Below are 18,782 nucleotides of genomic sequence, written 5' to 3'. Positions count from 1 at the left end.
GATTAAAAACTCAGACACTGTTATATTTGGTTTAGATCTTTTTTTCCAAGTTCTATTTTGTACTGAGGCTTGATAACTGTGCTGCAAAAAAGAAAGTTAATTATAGAATATTCCTGGAAGGATACGCAAGAAATTGGTTATAGGATTTCCTTTCGAAAGGGTAACTGACTGGGTCCCTGGAGAGCTCAGCCAGAGGGATTTTTTTTTTTTAAGATTTTATTTATTTATTTGACAGAGAGAGAGATCACAAGTAGGCAGAGAGGCAGGCTGAGAAGAGAGAGAGAAGAAGGCTCCCCACTGAGCAAAGAGCCCAATTCAGGGCTCCATTCCAGGGTCCTGGGATCATGACCTGAGCCGAAGGCAGAGGCTTTAACCCACTGAGCCACCCAGGCACCCCAGAAGGATTTTTGCTTTTCTCTGCCATTGAGTGTTGCCAGTTAAAATGCAGGATACCCACTTATGTTTGAATTTCAGATAAATAACAAATAATTTTTAGTACAAGTATGTCCCAAATACTGGGTGGGGCAAATTCATACTAAAAATTTATTCATTGTTTATCTGAAATTTAACTGTACTTTAACTTATGTCCTGTATTTTTACTTGCTAGATCTGGCAACTCCATGCACATTCACTACTATAAATTTTAAATTTTGTCCTTGTGTACATATTATTCATTCTAAAAATAGTCAAAAAATTTTAAAAGTGGTTTTTACAATTTGTTACATATAGAAAGGCAATTTAAGCAAAGGACAAGAAGTAGACATGGTATAGACTGAAATTAAATATGTATCCTAAGGATAATTTTTCTAAACAAGTATAACAGAAATAAATTTGCCAAGATAATTCTTGCATTCATTTTGCCAGCAGAGTACAACAAAGGGGAAAAAAATCTGAAAACACACTTCCTGATGAAGTTGTAGTCATTGGAGACCTGAGGGAGACACTCCAGTCATGGATCCTGGGACAAAACTAAGTCAGGAGAGGAAAGAAATTACCTGTATTCCTGGTACCTTCAGTTCCATTAAGGTGGAGGCTTAAAACTGACTGAACTTAGAGCTGGAGGGAACTGTGGGGATTTTCTTTTCAGTTCCTTCATCCTTTCCTGCACATTTGAAAATAAGGAAGTTCCATTTCCAACTCCAACCCTCCGCCACTCCCCACTCCCATCACCAGCTCTCACCATCCGCCTAGAGATGGCCTCCCGATTCTTAGGTTCTCGAGGTAACGTTAACATACCTAACATACCTATCATGTAATTAATTACCCTACAAGTCTCAGCCTTAGGATCATAATCCACCAACAGTTATGAAAGAGAAAGTGACCCAGCAGGCATAGCATAGGACAGGTTATAGGAAAGATCAGAAGCGCCCCAGCATTCCCATTCCAGCTCTATCTGTAACTGAGTGTGTGCTAAGGAAAAGTACTTTCTTCCTCTGGGCTGCAGCTTCCTTAGCTCTTAAAGGGGTTGAGGGGAGTCCTCTTCAGCGGTGTGGGAGGATCAAATGGGATCGTCCTGTGCAGGAAGTCCTTGGATTTAAGTTGGTACGCAATCATTTCAACTATGATTTTTATCTTAAAGTAGGATCAGTCCTCTTGTGACATGAAGCTAGAGGGTAAATCAACTAACACAGTGATGATTATTCCCTAATTTTCTATGGAGTTTTTTATTTATTTGCCTGCACTCGAACATTTATATCAGCATATGACTAAGACAAAAATTATCACGTAAATGAATAAGTTACATTTTAATTTTTTTCTGCCTTTTTGGGGGGTTAACAGTTTTATTGGGACACATCACACATACCATCTAATTCACCCATTTAAAGGTGAACATTCAAGGGTTTTTAGTATATTCAGAGCTGTGCAATCATCATCATAGTTTTAGAACATTTCCATCACTCCCGAAGAAGTCCTTCATCCATTAGCAGTCACCCCCCACCCATTACTCCCTAGCCCTAGGCAACTATTAACCAACTTCCTATCCCTTTAGATTTGTTTATTCTGGATATTTCATATAAACAGAATCATACAATATGGGACTTTTTGTGACTCCTTTCATATAGCATATTTTCAAGATATATCCATGTTGTGGTATTGGTACTTCATTTCTCTTTGCAGTCTTGTAATATTTTATGTTACAGATATACCACATTTCATTTAACCGTTCATCGGTTGATGGACTTTTGGGTTGTTTCTACTTTTTGGCTATTATGAATAATGCTGCCATGCATATTCATGTATGAGCTTTTTTGTGGACATATATTCTCTATTCTCTTGGCCATCCAGTTAGGAGCGGGATTGCTGGGTTTACCTTTAGCCATTCGAGGAACTGGCAGACTGTTTTTCAAAGTGGCTTCATCATTTCACATTTCCATCACATTAATGTGTGAGAGTTCTGATTTTGTACCTCCTTGCCAACATTTGTCTTATCTGTCTTTTTGGTTACTGCCATCCTAGTGGGTGTGAAATGGTATCAGATTGTGGTTTTGATGTGCATTTCCTGGATGGTTAATGATGTTGAATATTTTTCCATGAGCTTATTGATCATTTCCATGTCTTCTATGGAGAAATGTCTATTTAAATCATTTGCCTATTTTTAAATTGGGTTGTAGTTTTTTTTTAGTTTAAGAACTGTGTATCTATTTGTGTATCTTTATATATTCTGGATACTAGATCCTTATCAGATATATGATATGCAAATATTTTATTCCACTCTGTGGGGTGTCTTTTTCACTCTCTTGAGAGTGTCCTTTGAAGCGTAGAAGTTTAGTTTTGATGAAATGAATTTATCTGGGTTTTTTTTGGCCTTTTGTTGCTTATACTTTTGTTGACTAAGAAAACATTCCTAGTACAGGGTCATGCATATTTACCTTAATGCTTTCTTCTGGGTTTTACAGTTTTAGCAGTCACTCCCCTCTGCACCCCCCATTTAGGTCTCTGATCTCATTTTAAGGACATTTTTATATATGTTGTGAAGTTCTGGCCCAACTTCAGTCTTTTGCCTGTGGATATCTAGTTGTCCCAAGACCGTTTGTGGAAGACTATTTCTTCCCCCATTAAACTGCTCTGACACTGATGTTGGAAAATTAATTGACCACAAATGTGAGGGCTTATGTCTGCTCTCATTCTAATTCTATTGCTTTGTATGTCTACTTCATTCCAATACCACAGAGTCTTGATTACTACAGTTTTGTAGTAAGTTCTGAAAAGTGGAAGTGTAAATCTTCCAACTTTGTTCTTTTTCAAGATTGTTTTGGCTATTCTGGTTTCCTTGAATTTCCATACGAATTTTAGGAACAGCTTATCAATTTCTGCAAAGGGGACAGTTGGGATTTGGATAGTTACTATGTTTACTCTACAGATCTGGGAGTGTTGCCATCTTGATAATCATTCTTTTAATCTACGAACGTGAGATGCCTTTCCAGTTATTTAGATCTTTTTAAATTTCTTTCAACAATGTTTCATAGTTTCCAGAGCATAAGAACTGAACTTTTTAAAATTAAATTTATTCCAAAGTATTTTATTTTTTTTAATGCTGTTGTAAATGGAATTGTTTTCTTAATTTTATTTTTCATTCGTCCATTGCAAATATATAGAAATATAATGAATTTTTGTATATTGATCTTACATCCTACAACCTTGCTAAACTTCTGTTTTAGTTCCAATATTTTTTAGTGGAATCCTTAGAATGTTCTATAAGATCATGTCATGTGCAAATAAAAATAGTTTTGCTCTTTTCTTTCTTTTTAAAGATTTTATTTATTTATTTGAGAGAGAGACACAGAGAGCATGAGTGAGGGGCGGGTAGAGGGAGAAAGAGAGACAAGCAAACTCATTGCTAAGCAGGGACCGGATGTGGGGCTTGATCCCAGGACCCTGACCCATGGTCAGGGTCCCAGGACCAATGACCCTGGTCATGACCTGAGCCAAAGGCAGATGCTTAACCAACTGATCTACCCAGGCACCCCGTTTTTGCCTTTTTTCCCAATCTGGTTGCTTTTTACTTAAATTTTGCCAAAGTATCTGATTAGAACCTCCAGTACAGTGCTGAATAAAAGCGGTAAGAATGGAAATCTTTGCCTTCTTCCTGATGTTAGTGTAAAAACATCAGTCTTTTACCTTTAAATATGATATTGGTTCTGGATTTTTCATAGATGCCCTTTATTAGGTTGAACAGGTTTCCTTCGATTCTTAGTTTGCTTGGTGTTTGTTAGTACAGATCTTCTTTGATTTATGATGGGGTTGCGTCCAGATAAATCCAACATAAATTGAAAATGCCATAAGCCAAAAAGGCATTTAATATACCTAACCTCCCAAACATTACAGCTTAGCCTAGCCTACCTTAAATATGCTCATAACATTTACATTAGCCTATAGCTGGCAAAATCGTCTAACAAAAACCTACTTTATAATAAAGTATTGAATATCTCCTGTAATTTATTGACTACCATACTAAAAGTGAAAAACAGAATGATTGTATGGGCATAGACTGGTTCTAAGTGTATCAGTTGTTTACCCTTGTGACTGCATGGCCGATTGTGAGCTGCCTCTTGATGCCAGTGCCCAACATCATAAGAGAGTGTCATACCATATATTGCTAGCCTGGGAAAAGATCAAATTCAAAATCTGAAGTATGGGCTGTACCCAATGTGCATCACTTTTACACCATCATAAAGTAAAAATTTTGTAAGTTGAACCATCTTAAGGTAAGGGCCATCTGTATTTTGTTGAGGATTTTGTGTCTATATTTACAGTGTTTTTCTTGTGGTGTCCTTGGTAAATTACTTTTTAAAAGAATAATCCTACTTTGGGGAACCTGGGTGGCTCCATCAGTTAAGTGGCTGCCTTTGGCTCAGGTCATTTTTTCAGGGTCCTGGAATCGAGCCCCGTGTCAGGTTCCCCACTCAGCGGAGAGCCTTGTTTCTCCCTCTTCTTCTGCCTGCTGCTCTGCCCACTTGTGCTCTCCATCTCTCTGTCAAATAAGTAAATAAAAATCTTTATAAATAAAATAAAATAATAATGACACCAAAAATCTACAAGGGTATTGGCTCTCCTTTCCTTGGCTACCCACCCTTAGTCATTCACTAGTTCATATAAATGGCTATTTAAAAATAAATCTTTATGAATTCCTTATCATTTGTATTTTCATTAATGTTATTAAAATTATAATCAGCTACTGAGTATTTGACATAAGATATTCTCTAACAGGTTGTAATAATAAAATCATTTTAATTTCTATAGTAAAAAAACCTCACTGACAATCTAACTCCACTTCTAGAGGTATAACTTGTGTAAGTAATGCTCTCTGAACCTCATTTGTAAAAACAGGAATAAAGGGGTGTCTGGGTGGCTCAGTCAGTTAAGCTTCTGACTCTTAATTTCGGTTCAGGTCATGATCTCGGGGTTGTGACATCAAGCCCCATTTTGGGCTCTGTGCTGGGCGTGGAGCCTGTTTGTGATTATCTCTCTTCCTGTCCCTCTGCCGCTTCTCTCTCTTTCTCTGCCCCCATCTTAAAAGAAACAAACAGACAAATGACAAACAAAACACCAGGAATAAAATCCCCTCCCTCCTCTTTGTCCTGAGGACTGATTGAGATGATATTTGTGAGAAGGCTTGGGATAGGGTAGATTCAATTATATTTTCTGTCGATTCATAAATTGTATATCATAGTATCCCTTTAAATAGAAAGCTGTTTGCTTGCATGTTCATTGGCATACAACTTTTCAAAAACCCTCTATTGCATAAAACTAAATGCTTCTGTACGTAATCTGTTTTTCAGAAGTTATCTTTCAGCTCTTAAGTCCTTTTTTTGCCTAGATTCTTTGATTTGTTGCCTATTTCGGAAACTTGGAAAGTACCATGCAAATACAGATATAGCTTTGCTAAGTTAAAAATAAAATACTTAGTGTTTGCTGGTGAAGGAAAATATGATGCTATGTAGGTAAAACTGTGTGGTGAAAATCAGACTTGCATTTCATAAGAACATGTCTGGAGAACCTTAGACTTGAAAAGTGGGAGCCAAATGCTTCTCCCAGACGATAGTTTACAACTCTCACTGAAGTCAAAAGTAACTCTGAGGGTAGAATTTAAGCCAAGTGTTTGGAAAGCTGGGAGAGAAAAAAAAAGAAGCAGCATGCATAAATTTCCAAATCTTTCCAAAGTACTTAGATGGGAGGCAATTTGTAGTTAAGATCTTGAGAAATGTTTTTTCCACTAGTGGGATATTCATAATACCTTAATATAACTTATTTTAGCTTTCACAGGATGTTAATCATGATAGAATTTAGTTAAATAATCATTTAAGTAGCAAAAACTACATACACAACAATACCAGTTATAATCATAACATGGAGACTTTATTTTTAAAAATTTTTTATTTAGTTTCTTAAAAACACATGTTGACATTTATTTATGTGTTTGTTTGTTTTTAAGTAGACTCTATACCCAACATGAGGCTCAAACTCAGTCCCAAGGTCAAGAATTAACACACTCTACTGACTGAGCTAGACAAATGTCCCTAACATGAAGTCTTTAAATATACCTTTAAAAACAGAGTTTCTCTAAATGCCTTTTACAAATTAAATACATCATTATGAGATTGAGATGAAACTTTTCAAACATACCTCTCACATAAAATTAAGCCCATACTCAACATTTATTAATCGCCTAAAAATTAAAAAGTATCTTAGATAGCTTTTTCCTGCAGTAATTTCACAAGGTCTTCTTTTTTTATTCTTACATGTTTACATAATTACAATTTTTAAAATATTTAAAATAAAAATATGGACATCCTGATATAATGGTAATTATTAAAAGGGACAATGTACACCTTTGATTATGATGTTCCAGGGTATTCGTAGTTAATCAACTGTCTCTGACACAGCTAGGTTTTTCACAAGATAGGAGTTGATATCTCTCACTATTTGCCAGTGCTTGAATAGACTGGCTCCAAAGTTGATCTTAGTCTATTTTGGACAAGGGTGCTAGCCACAAAGGTCATATCTACCAGGTGATGCTTATCATTACACTATCTGTGACACAAAATAACACAGATGCAAAGAGTAAAACCTTTCTGGTAAGCTTTCTTTGAAAACCTGATAAAGCCCATCTGTGCCCAAGGTTAATGGTAACACAGGCCAGAGGAGAAAAACATAGGGATCTTTTTCTGTTCTCTTGATTTCCTATATAACCATAGTCAAATTTTTACAAATAAATGTGCCAATCAAAAAGAAATACAATGAACTTATTGAGAAAAAATTCTTTGCATTTAATCATCTATATAATTATCTAGTTTGATCTGTGCAACAAATCCCTAAGGGAGGTAGTACTAGTCCATCTAACAGAAACAAACAAACAAACAAAAAAAAAAAACAAAAGAAAACCAAACTGAGCAACAGTATGGGTGACTGAATTTCCTAGAGGTAACATTGACAGAGTGCCTACTGTCCATGGTAGAGTTGGTCCCATGCTCTTTCCTTCATTTCCCAGCTGTCTTTTTAACTATGGGTGCTCAACACAGAACCGAAAACCACTGCAGTATAGGGTACACGACAAAGGGAAAAGTTCAGGAAATTAATATATATATATATTCCCTTGTAAACAAATAACTGGTATTTTATGATTCATGCGGCATTGTCTTATTTTGTACAGTGTTGTCATTTTGTCATTTTTTATAAAACTGGCTTCATCCTGTTTATATCCTGAAAAGAACAAGGCATATCAATCACAAATGGAAAGATTTTCTTCCAGTTACATTAGCTATGAAAATTTTTGACAAAATATTAGATTCGTACACACCAAAAGTGCATTTGATTCCATTCACGTTCCACATTACTTGAGTGAATGGCCCGTTCTTTTTCTTACTTTACCTTCTTGAACTGCTGCACATGTTAGCAAGTATGTAAAGCTTTGGGCTTGCAAAAAGAAAGAAAGGAAGGAAGGAAGGAAGGAAGGAAGGAAGGAAGGAAGGAAGGAAGAAAATCAAATTCCCAGGGCCTAAGAATCCTGTGAAAATCAAACACAATTGGAAAAAAAAGAGTGAATATTTATTTTGTTCCTCAAGTTCTCCTGAAGCCCACTCCATGACTCATTTTCAGTGTTCTTTCTTTTTTTTCCTCTTTATTTCTTTTAATTCTTATTTTCCTTCTAGAATTACATGGTCTGATGGAATCCTTGACATTCTTTCAATCCCCAGCACACTTTATTAACCTTGATTAACATGTAGTAGAAAACAGTGGGGAGACTGTTATTAAAGAAGGGGGGATTCATGCTTATAAAGATGAATGAAAACCACAAGGTAAGAAATTTTTCTGGAGTAGGGTGCCGGGGGGACTGAATTAAGTGTCCTCCTCTGTATTAGGTCATGGTCCCAGGATCCTGGGATTGAGCTCCGCATCAGGTTCCCTGCTCAGCATGGAGTCTGTAGTCAGTTTTTCCCTCTTTCTCTGACCCTCCCCCTGGCCATGCTCTCTCTTTCAAATAAACAAATAAAATTTAAGAAAAGAAAAAAAGAAAAAAATTTCTCTAGGGTAAAAGTTCTTAATTTCTTTTTTTCTTATTTTTTATTTAATTTCAATTTAGTTAACATATACTGTATTATTAGTTTCAGAGGTAGAATTTAGAGATTCATCAGTTGCTTATAATACCCAGTGTTCATTATATCAAGTGCCCTCCTTAATGCCCATCACCCAATTACCCCATCCCCCCACTGACCTTCCCTCCAATAACCTTCAGTTTGGTTTCTATAGTTAAGAGTCTCTTACGGTTTGTCTTTCTTTCTCTGTTTTCGTCTTATTTTTCCTTCCCTTCCCCTATATTCATCTGTCTTATTTCTTAAATTCCATATATGAATGAAATCATATGGTATTTTCTTTCTATGAAAAAGTTCCCAATTTTTAAAAAGATTTATTTATTTCAGACAGAAAGAGAGAGGGAGAGAGAGAGAGAACACAAGTGAGGGAAGTAGGAGAGGGGGAACTCAATCCCAGGACCCTGGGATCATGACCTGAGCTGTAGACAGACACTTAACCGACTGAACCACCCAGGCACCCCATAAGTTCCCAATTTCTTTCTTTCTTTCTTTTTTTTTTTAAGATTTTATTTATTTATTTGACACAGAGAGAGAGACAGCAAAAGACACAAGCCAGGGGTGGGGGGGCGGTGGGGGAGTAGGGAGAAGCAGGCTTCCCGCCAAGCAGGGAGCCTGATGTGGGGCTCCATCCCAGGACTCTAGGATCGTGACCTGAGCCGAAGGCAGACGCCCAATGACTGAGCGACCCAGGAGCCCCAGGTTCCTAATTTCTAATATGAGTTGTCAGTAAGCCTTTCTTAGGTGTACAGCTACCTCATGATCTAATCACACCAAACCCTGCTTTACGGCCCAAGAAGCTCTCATTGGCCATATACAGCAGGTTTCCGAACATCTTTGGACATTGAATAAAAATAATAAAAACATTGAATAAACATAATAGTGATCCTGCCATTTCTGAGTGGGATAGGGTAAAGAAATGGATTAATGCCAACCTGGATAAAATCATCACTATATTCAGCAACTTAAATACTGATTTTTTTTAAAAGGTTGTGAGATTGTTTTTTTGCTTTTTTTTTTTTATTATTTTATTTATTTGACAGAGAGAAATCACAACTAGGCAGAGAGGCAGGCAGAGAGAGGAGGAAGCAGGCTCCCTGCGGAGCAGAGAGCCCGATGCGGGGCTCGATCCCAGGACGCTGGGATCATGACCTGAGCCGAAGGCAGAGGCTTTAACCTACTGAGCCACCCAGGCGCCCCTTAAATACTGATTTTTGAAGTGTTGACAATTCTTGCAAAGCATGTAATAATACCTTTATTAGATGAATGCAACTTACGGATTTATTAAATAAAAATAATAATGATAAAAACTAACACTACCACAGCAATGATGTGACAGGTATCTGTGTGATTTAGATATCAACACTTTGAATCCTCATGACATAATAAACATCTTGAATCCCCATGAAAACCCTGTGAATCAGGGGCTATTATCTCCATTTTGTCGGAGAGGAAACCCGTGCATTAACAATAGGCAGTAACTTGTCTGAGGTCTTAGAGTCAGAACCCATGCATCATGGTGCCAGAGCCCATGTTTTTCATTATGAGGCTCCCCAGAAAATATTCAATGTTTTACTGTGTCTCTTTAATAGAAGATGGGGTAACTTAATATTCGAATAAGAGCAATGTTGAAATGTATCACTGAAACAGTTCCAGCCAGGCCAGCAAAGCATGCTCTCTTCGTGAATGTGCTTATCTACTGCCACTAACTCCTTCACATGCCCACTGGACCTACACTCAGGGGCTCTGAAATTCATTCCTTTTAGTATTTAGTATCTTGTTTATTGTTTAAAAATAAAAACAACTATATGCTGTTACTCTGTTTAAACTCTTGAAGAAAGATATGTGTAACCCCTATGACAAAGATCCTCCAAGTTTGGCTCACGGACAGTTTGCTTCAGAATCCCTGATCAGCCTGCTACAGCCTGCCAGAAATGCCTGTTCCCAGGCTTCAGCCCAGATTTACTCATTTGCAATCTTAGGGAGGGAGACTCAGGATTCTGATGCCAAGTTTTGAGGACCTTTCTCTAGATTCTTCTTGTGACCCCGCTTACGATGCCTACCCCCTGCTTCTACATGCACCAACCCCCCACCTGGAGTTCCCCTGAGTACAAGATACTCTTTCATACCTCAGAGCCTAAACATGTTGTTTCCTGTGCTTCTCATGCTTCTTCCTTCTCTGATGGTCCTCTCAACTCCCCCTCTACTAAGAATCAGTTCAACAGTCCGCTCTGTAAGGTTTCCTAGCATCCATCAGTCAAGAGTGCTTCTTCCATTGTACTGGAATGCCCTTATACTCATTGATCTATTCTAGAATTACACTGCAACTGGTCTTTGACTGTTAGTCAGGGAGTCCCCTGAGGTTTCTGCATTATCTAGCTTCTTAAACCACCAAAGAGCGTGTCTGACATGAAGTGGTAGGGACTCTAAACTTGCTGTCTGGACTTGCTTGTAAGTTCAGTGTTACCCAATGACTGGAATAAAGTACTGACAGTTCTGCAGTTAATTCTACTGAGATGGTAGGTCAAGTCCACCATTTCTATTAGAAAATAATTTTCGAGCAAATAGGACCAAGGAAATAATTTCATTTGGTCAATGTTTTTCTTCTTGCACACTTAATCCTTTTCTTCCATTTTCCCTTTTTAATATTTTATATTAATTTATTTTATTTATATTTTATATAAATTTATTAATTTTATATTTATATTTTGCACTAGGTGCAAAATTCGAAGTGTCCAAGATAGCTGATTCAGAGAGAAGTTACCGTCTCACTACACCCTCCCACCACTGAGTCCATTACAATTTCTAGTTTATGGTTTCTTCCAGAGCCATTTTAGATACACAGAGGCAAATAAGTATGCATTTGTCTGATGCTATTTTGAACCTCGCTTTTTAAACTTTATAATCTTTCCACATAAGTACATAAAAAGCAGCCTCAGCTTATTAATGGATGCATACTATTCAATCTTGAGAATATATCATGATTTTTAAATTAAATTTTTAATTTTAATGCCAGTATAGGGGTGCCTGTGTGGCTCAGTTGTTAAGCCTCTGTCTTCAACTCAGGTCATGATCCCAGGGTCTGAGGATAGAGCTCCCCATCAGGATCCCTGCTCAGTGGGAAGCCTGCCTCTCCCTCTCCCACTCCCCCTGCTTGTGTTTCCTTTCTTGCTTTGCTCTCTTTGTCAAATAAATAAATAAAATCTTAAAAAAAAATTCCAGTATAGTTAACATACAAGGTTATATTTGTTTCAGGTACGATTGTTTTTTTAAATAAAACATCTCTTGATTGACATGTAAGTTGTTACCAGTATTCTCTACCATCAGTGATGCTTCAATATATAGGTAATTTTATACATGTGTTAGTCTATTTGTAGGATAGATTTCTAGAAATGGAATTGTAGGATTAACAGATAGTGACAAATTTTGGAAAAATGGTTTCATAAAGATTATGCCCATTTTCATTCCCAATAGAACATATGTGAATACCTGTTTGTTGATATCTTGCCAATAATATTTCCTTTTTTAAAGATTTTATTTATTTATTTATTTGAGAGAGAGAGAGAGAGAGAGAGAGAGAGCAGGAGCGGGGAGGGAAGGAGAGAGAGAAGCAAACTCCCCTGCTGAGCAGGGAGCCTGATGCAGGACTTGATCCCAGAACCCTGTGGTCATGACCTGAACTGATGGCAGATGCTTAAGGGGAGCCACCCAGGCACCCCTTGCCAATAGTATTTTATTTCCTGAGGTTCTAAAATGAATAAAGGAAACCCTTCAAGTAAGTGTAGATTCATCTAATGGTCTAACCCAGAAGCAAGATTTTTTTTTTTTTTGGCAGAAAGTCAACACAGATGATTGCTCTATGGGATCTCTTCTCTCCAGGCAGGTTGGCACCGCGGCATTCATTGTGGGTCTAACCCCAGTACTGTTTTGAACCCTAGAAGGCTTTGCCAGTCTCCAGAATCATTTCTGTCCTGCTGTAGAGTGGAAGATGTTCTGTCCTATTTATTCTCCAAAAAGTTACTGAACACCTACCACGCATGAGGTATTGTTTTAGTGGCTTAGGGTTAAACAATGAATAAAACAGACAAAAGTCCCTGATGCCATTTCAGATTACATTATAATGGGAGGAGGCAGAAGGTAAACACAATACACAGGTACGACACATGGTATATTAATTTAAAAATGCCTTGGGAAAAAGAGAAGGAGGGAATGGGGAGTATGAGGATCCACTTTCGTGAAGAGTGGTTAGGTCAGGCCTCACTGAGATGACACTTAAGCAAGTATCTGAAAGCAGTGAAAAAATAAGTAAGGTATCTGAAGGAAAGAGCAAAAGAAGTTGATGGTATATCTGGTATGTCCTAGAACAGCAAGTTAGACTGCTGTTTAGAGCTTAGTGAGCAAGTGGAAGAGGAAGAAGCGAGGTCAGGGAGGTCAGGGGATTTGAGTAGCAGGTCAGATGGTATAGGTCCTTACAGTGAAATAGGAAAACCATGGAAAGTTCTAGAGGGTTGTTCTGAATGCTCTACTGAGAAAAGACTGAGGGAGGGCAAGAATGGAAGAAGGGAAAACCAGTGAGGAGATTTTCTGTAAACCAGGTGAGAAAGGAGATGGGTCACCCTCGGCTGGTAGCCATGGAGGTGTGGAAATATTTGGACTATGGGTCTGTTTTGAAGGAACGCCTGGCACCATTTGGTTAGATTGGACATTGGAAGTGAGAGGAAAAGGAAGCAAGAATGACTCCAAGGTTCTTGGCTTAAAGAAGTAGAGGATGGAGTTGTCATTTACTGGATGGGGGGAAAGAATGCAGTCAGATCATGTTTTTGGGTGAAGATGAGTTGTGATTTGGTTTGTGGTTACCATGGCTTTCTGTGGCTGGGGTTCTCAGATGGCCAGGGTTCCAAGCTAAATTAATGTCCTGGACTAGACTATGACTGAAACGTCTTCTTGGGATGAAGACTCTAAGGAATACTGCCCATGGGCATTGTCCTCCTGAGCTATCCCGTTCCAAAGCAGATTTGCAGTGAGCTACTGTATTAAATGTCCTTACATCTTTTTTCCCCTGTGAAATATTTAATCAAAGGGATAGCAAAATGCACACACACACATCAACACACATAACTAAAAACGTTGAAAACGACTCGAAAACCTGATTTCCTGTCCGCTTCATATGCAGTAGAACATGAGCCTCTATTAGAGGACTCAATGTCCTCCAAAAATCAAAACTCGATTCAATTCCGCATTTGTGGGTCTGTGATATTACCAAGCCCCCAGCTCCTAGGAAATGCCAGGCTGGGCTGGTAAAGAAACCACACCAGGGCAATCTGAAATTTGCCTGATTGAAGACTGTAACCAGGAATTCACTGGACAAATAAATAATTCAAAAGAAGGATACACTTAAAACAGTCGTAGCTAAAAGCATCTGATGAAACAATACCTAAAATGGAATGAATATTTCAGCAAACACATGGAAAGTGAAGGGGGAAAAAAAGCCAATATTTTAACTTATTAGCGGGAGGAAAAGAAAACAAAACACAAGAATAGAAACTCATATATAGGAATTACTTCAAAAGGCTAGGAAAATATTAGGGGAAATAATTTTTTTTAAGATTTTATTTATTTATTAGACAGACAGAGATCACAAGTAGGCAGAGAGGGGGACGGAGAGAGAGGGGGAAGCAGGCTCTCTGCTGAGCAGAGAGCCCGATGTGGGGCTCGATCCCAGGACCCTGAGATCAAGACCCGAGCTGAAGGCAGACGCTTAACCCACTGAGCCACCCAGGTGCCCCAAAGGGAAATAAATTTTTAAACTGTGCCCTTGAATTGGGGGCGGAATCTATACGAGGCTACAATGCATGAGTGCAGAGAGCTGTATGTTTGATCTATTCCACTCGCCATGCCAGCGGGTAGATCAGAAAGAAAACCAACTGCTAGAAGAGAGTAGCTAAGGAAATCCGAACTTGTTTCAAACCAAGTTAAAGTGGTGGCCAGACTAGGTGACTCAGAGGCATGACTCAAACCCGACACTGGGGGCCGTCAGCTCCCGGAGGCCGGGGCCGCGGCGTCAAACACATTTTAGGAAAGTACCAGGCTCGAGGAAGGCGACAGGAAACCTCCCCGGGGGCTCGGCCTGGGGCTCCTCCTGCCCTATAGTCTGACCTCTCACCATCTGCACCAAGAGGAGTTTCTCATCTGGCTTCCCCTTCTTCCTTTACAGCCCGCCCATCCCGCCACCCATTTTTCTCCCACAAAGTGTCACGCGGCATGTGTGTGCAAGACGTCGTGCCCCCTCCCAGCGGCCCTGCGCCTAGAGCTCCCCGCCACGCGCCCACCCGCTCCGCCTCCGCGGCGAGTAGCTCGGTTCCCACCCCGCCCGCACCCGCTGCCCGCCGCCCGCCGCCAGCCGCCCGGGCACGCGCGGCACGAACAGCGCCGGGAGCTGCACTAGACAAACACCTGTCCCGCCTGGGCTCCGCGAGATTTGGGGGCGAAAGCATAGGCAACAGTGGGCGCGTTCTCGCGAGGTTTAGGAAATTTCCCACGGCCCGTGTTGTGTCTGAGTTGAGTAGTGGAAGACGGTGGGAAGGAGGTGTAGCGTGAGACTGACTGGGCCGCCCGCATTGGGCACATGCGCAGTGCCGCTCGCGTGTGCCGCGCCAATCCTGCGGCGCCTTCAGCAGGTCTCCGGCGGAGAATTCCAGTTCTCCGGGTTTTTGGGCTCCCTACTGGAGGCAGTGCTCGATCTGGGAATCTCTAGGAATTGAAAGGGCAAGCCTGGCTGGGGTGGCGAGGGTGGAGAAAGGATGTGGCAGGTAGGAAGGAGGGGTCAGGATTCGGGCCCTTCTCCTTACTATTAAATGCCCAGACGGACCAAGTTGGCTCCGGGTTTCCAGGCTTAGGTTGCCTGAGGTGCGTTTCCGGCAGCGACCAGCGTCCTCGACTGTGCCAGGCCCACGGAAGGACCCGGGCAGTGTCTGTCCCCATTCCACCTGCGTTCACACACGGCTGGGGAAGGCGGTGAGGTGCTAAGGAGGCTCACACAGCAGGCAGCTCTCTGCCCCAGGGGCACCCGTGGTTGAGTGCGGGTGCGGGCCCAATTCCAACGCAGATTTCACCTCTAGAGAAAACTACGCGGCCCTCTGGCATGCATATACGAGGTGGACATTAGGGGTGTCTTTGCCAGAGGCCTTGGCTTGACCTCATTTCACACCCAAGGAGAAGAAATCTAAGTCCACAGAGCTCAACTGCAAAAGTTTTCCATTTACAGAGCTCTGACAGGTCAGCCCACGTTGTCATCTTGTCTGTGCGCAAGCATGGGTGTTCGAATAGAGCGAAGACAGTTCTAGGTTTGTCAGTCGCCGAACTCCAGGTATCTCTGTAGCTCCGGCATCTAACGCCGATATTAGCATAAGGGAGGTGTCCAATGAATGTCTGAATGAATGAAAAGGGCTGGGAACCAGAGTGAGCGGGAAGCCACTTGGAAAACACCCATTAGAGGAGGTGTTTCATCTAGGCCTGTGAAACGCGGCAGATTTTCCCAGGACCCCTCCTCCCTTCCCCTCGGCCCCGCCTCCTGACCCCTCCATTCCCCGTCCCCGTTGTAATCCCCTCCGGTTTTCCTCAGTCTCCACGTACGTCCCTCAGGGCGCGTCCCAAAACCCGGATAACCGGAGCACTCCCCATGGACCACACTGAGGGCTCGCCCGCGGAGGAGCCGCCTGCGCATGCTCCATCGCTTGGGTAGGTTTCCAGGGAAGGCAGCGAGCAGGATCCCCTACTCCGCGGGCGGCGCGAGGCGTCTGGCTCTTCGCGGCGGCTGCGAGGGGAAAAGAAGCGCGGGGGCTGGGTGGAATCGAGGAGTGAGGAAAAAGGGAAGGGGCGGGGGAGAGGGACCAGGGAAGGCGTCAGGGGGAATCTCGCGAGGGTTGGAGTTTTGGCGAGAGTTTGTGGAAGATGGCGCCTGTTGTGACAGGGTAAGTCTGGGGGAATCGGAGCGCTGGGAATCGGGAAAGTTGCGGGCGTCTCGCAGCCCGCGGCGGGCGGCGTGTTCGGGGCCGCGGCGCGCTTGGCGTCCGGGGCCGCGGGGGCGGCGTCGCGTGCGTCGAGCGCGGCGGCGGCGTATGGCCGTGCGCTGTTCGCTCTGCGCCGCCGTGGCTCGGGCTCCGGCGCGTGAGGGCGGGCGGCGGCGGCAGCGCCGCCGGCGGGTGCGGGCGTGAGTGTGGCCGGGCGCGCGGGGCCCCCGGGCGCCGTGCGGGTCGCGCGCCTCTTGCGCCTCCGCCCACCTCTAGCGTCTCCGCCTGCGGGCCCGTACTCCGGCTCCGCGCAGCTTTGTTCCTCCGGGCGGTCGTCGCCTCCTCGCCGGGCCGGTGTCCCCGGCCCCGGGCGCTTTGTCTTCCTCGCTGCCCCCCGCGACTCTCTACCCCCGGCCCTTTGTTTCACCGCCTTGGGCGCTTTGTCCGACCCGGCGCGCCCCGCATCGCTTTTCCATCTCCTCCCCTCAGCTGTCCTTCCTCCCGCGCCCCTTTGTTGTGCCCTTCGCTATTCGGTAGCTCAGTGACCTGCCACAGCCCAGGCACCAGATTTCTGTCTTTTAATTTTTCTTCCATTATTTTTCTCACGTATTTTCCTCTCACCTTTCGGCTTGGTACTTGATCACTCCCGGAGTCTTTGTCTCCCCCATTCAGTGGCTTTTTCACTTGGCACCCCCTTCCCCTCCCATCATCGGTTGATTTATCCACTACCCACGGAGTATGTCGGCTGAACTGTCTCAGCCTCAGGGACTCCATCTGGTGCTTCTGCGCGCCGACAGACCCTACGGTTTGTTGTTTTTGTGGGTCTTAAAGAGGCGTGGAGATAGTTTCTTCCTCGGCGTTCCGCACCCTTTTCTCTTGGGATTATGTGTGTACACATACACACACGCACACGCACACACACCTTTCTCTCGGGATTATAATGTCTCTAGTTTTCTTCGCGATCTCTTTGGGCGCATGGTTGTTTTGCTTGGAAACAGTTGGAAAAAGATCTGGTCTCTTGGTTATTGCTCTTCCACCCCCGCCCCCTTTGCCCTTAGGCCGTTTCTGATGGCCTAGGCCAAGGGCAGCTGTCGTAGATTTGCTTCTCGGTTACCTGAGAGTGTTGTAGGACGGTTAAAAGAGGTGCGAGGTTTGTTTTTGTTTTTGTTTTCTGTTGGTGTGTGAGACTAGTTTCAGATATCCACGTTAGCTATTCATTAGGAACGTGAATAGTAGTAGCGTGAATTTTGATGTTAACAACTTCTGAATATTCGTGCGGAAAATTTCAGCATTTTCTAGACTATAGGTCTAGAGTCAGTTATTTTACCATTAACTCCTGCTCCATAAGGAAAAGGGAGGCATCCTTTTTGGGAGTTTGATATTTTGGGATTTTCTTAATCATTAGTTTATAATTACGTGCTTTTGCTCTGTAGAATGTGACAACCCTCTGTCCCGTCTTTAGAGTTGAAATGAGGAACACGCTTAAGACTGCAGTTTCTGGTTGATGAATATTGCTTCTAGAATCTTTGTGGAGTGCATTAATCAAATGCAATTAAAAGACATTTAAGTAGTAGTCTTAAGTAAGGTGAAGTCACTTCTAATGTTAAAGGAGCTTTAAATTGTTCACAGTGCTTTTTGTTATGGTAATGTAAAAACTGGGAGTTGTGTGCGTGGGGGAAGGGTGGTGTGGTGTATTTAAATAGCCTGAATATTCTGGTGCTGGGGGTAAGAAGTATTCAATTTACCAGGATACTGGATTGAATAAATTGTTCAGAAGTTGGTCCCCCCCCCTTACTAGTTAATCACTCATTTTAGAAGTTGTGTTAACAAAATCATTTGGAGTGTCATTTCCTTTATAAACTAAAGTCCCACATAAAGTGCTACTAGTAGAGGATGTACAAGATTCAGTGTGAGGAATGTTGTTAAACTTTTTTTTTTTTTTAAGGCTGCAATGAGAATTAGTAGTTTGAATTTTATTTAATGGAAAATCTTGTTTCCTAATTAATACGTGAGGGTTTTGTGAAAATTTGCAGTCTGGGTTCCATGAGTGGATTTTACCTGTAATCATTTGTCTCCTGTACTTTTTCTTTGTGCATAATCATTCTTTTGAAGGTAAAATCTTGACTACACTTTTTCTGACTCTGAACAAAAATGTAAATATGGTGTAATGGAAGGCTTTTGTTTT

The 18,782-nt window shown here is 41.9% G+C and overlaps 1 protein-coding gene across 4 annotated transcripts in view; it reads left to right on the top strand.

The window, feature by feature from the left end:
- The window catches only part of RBPJ (recombination signal binding protein for immunoglobulin kappa J region), a 226,110-nt gene that overhangs the window by 96,189 nt on the left and 111,139 nt on the right, over positions 1 to 18,782 (top strand). For 2 of the 4 annotated variants that reach the window (XM_045997262.1, XM_045997263.1), the window contains exon 1: positions 16,347 to 16,558. The exons of 1 other annotated variant lie outside the window; for it this stretch is intronic. In XM_045997262.1, the coding sequence (XP_045853218.1) occupies positions 16,539 to 16,558 (20 nt within the window). In that variant the 5' untranslated portion in view covers positions 16,347 to 16,538. Of the gene's footprint in view, positions 1 to 16,260; positions 16,326 to 16,346; positions 16,559 to 18,782 lie in introns of those variants that run through there. One more of the 4 variants, XM_045997265.1, reaches the window with a different exon arrangement.

Source organism: Meles meles, chromosome 2, assembly GCF_922984935.1.
Source record: "Meles meles chromosome 2, mMelMel3.1 paternal haplotype, whole genome shotgun sequence".
Lineage (NCBI taxonomy): Eukaryota > Metazoa > Chordata > Mammalia > Carnivora > Mustelidae > Meles > Meles meles.
Note: the sequence above shows the minus strand (reverse complement) of the source record. Positions and strands in the feature narration are given on the sequence as shown.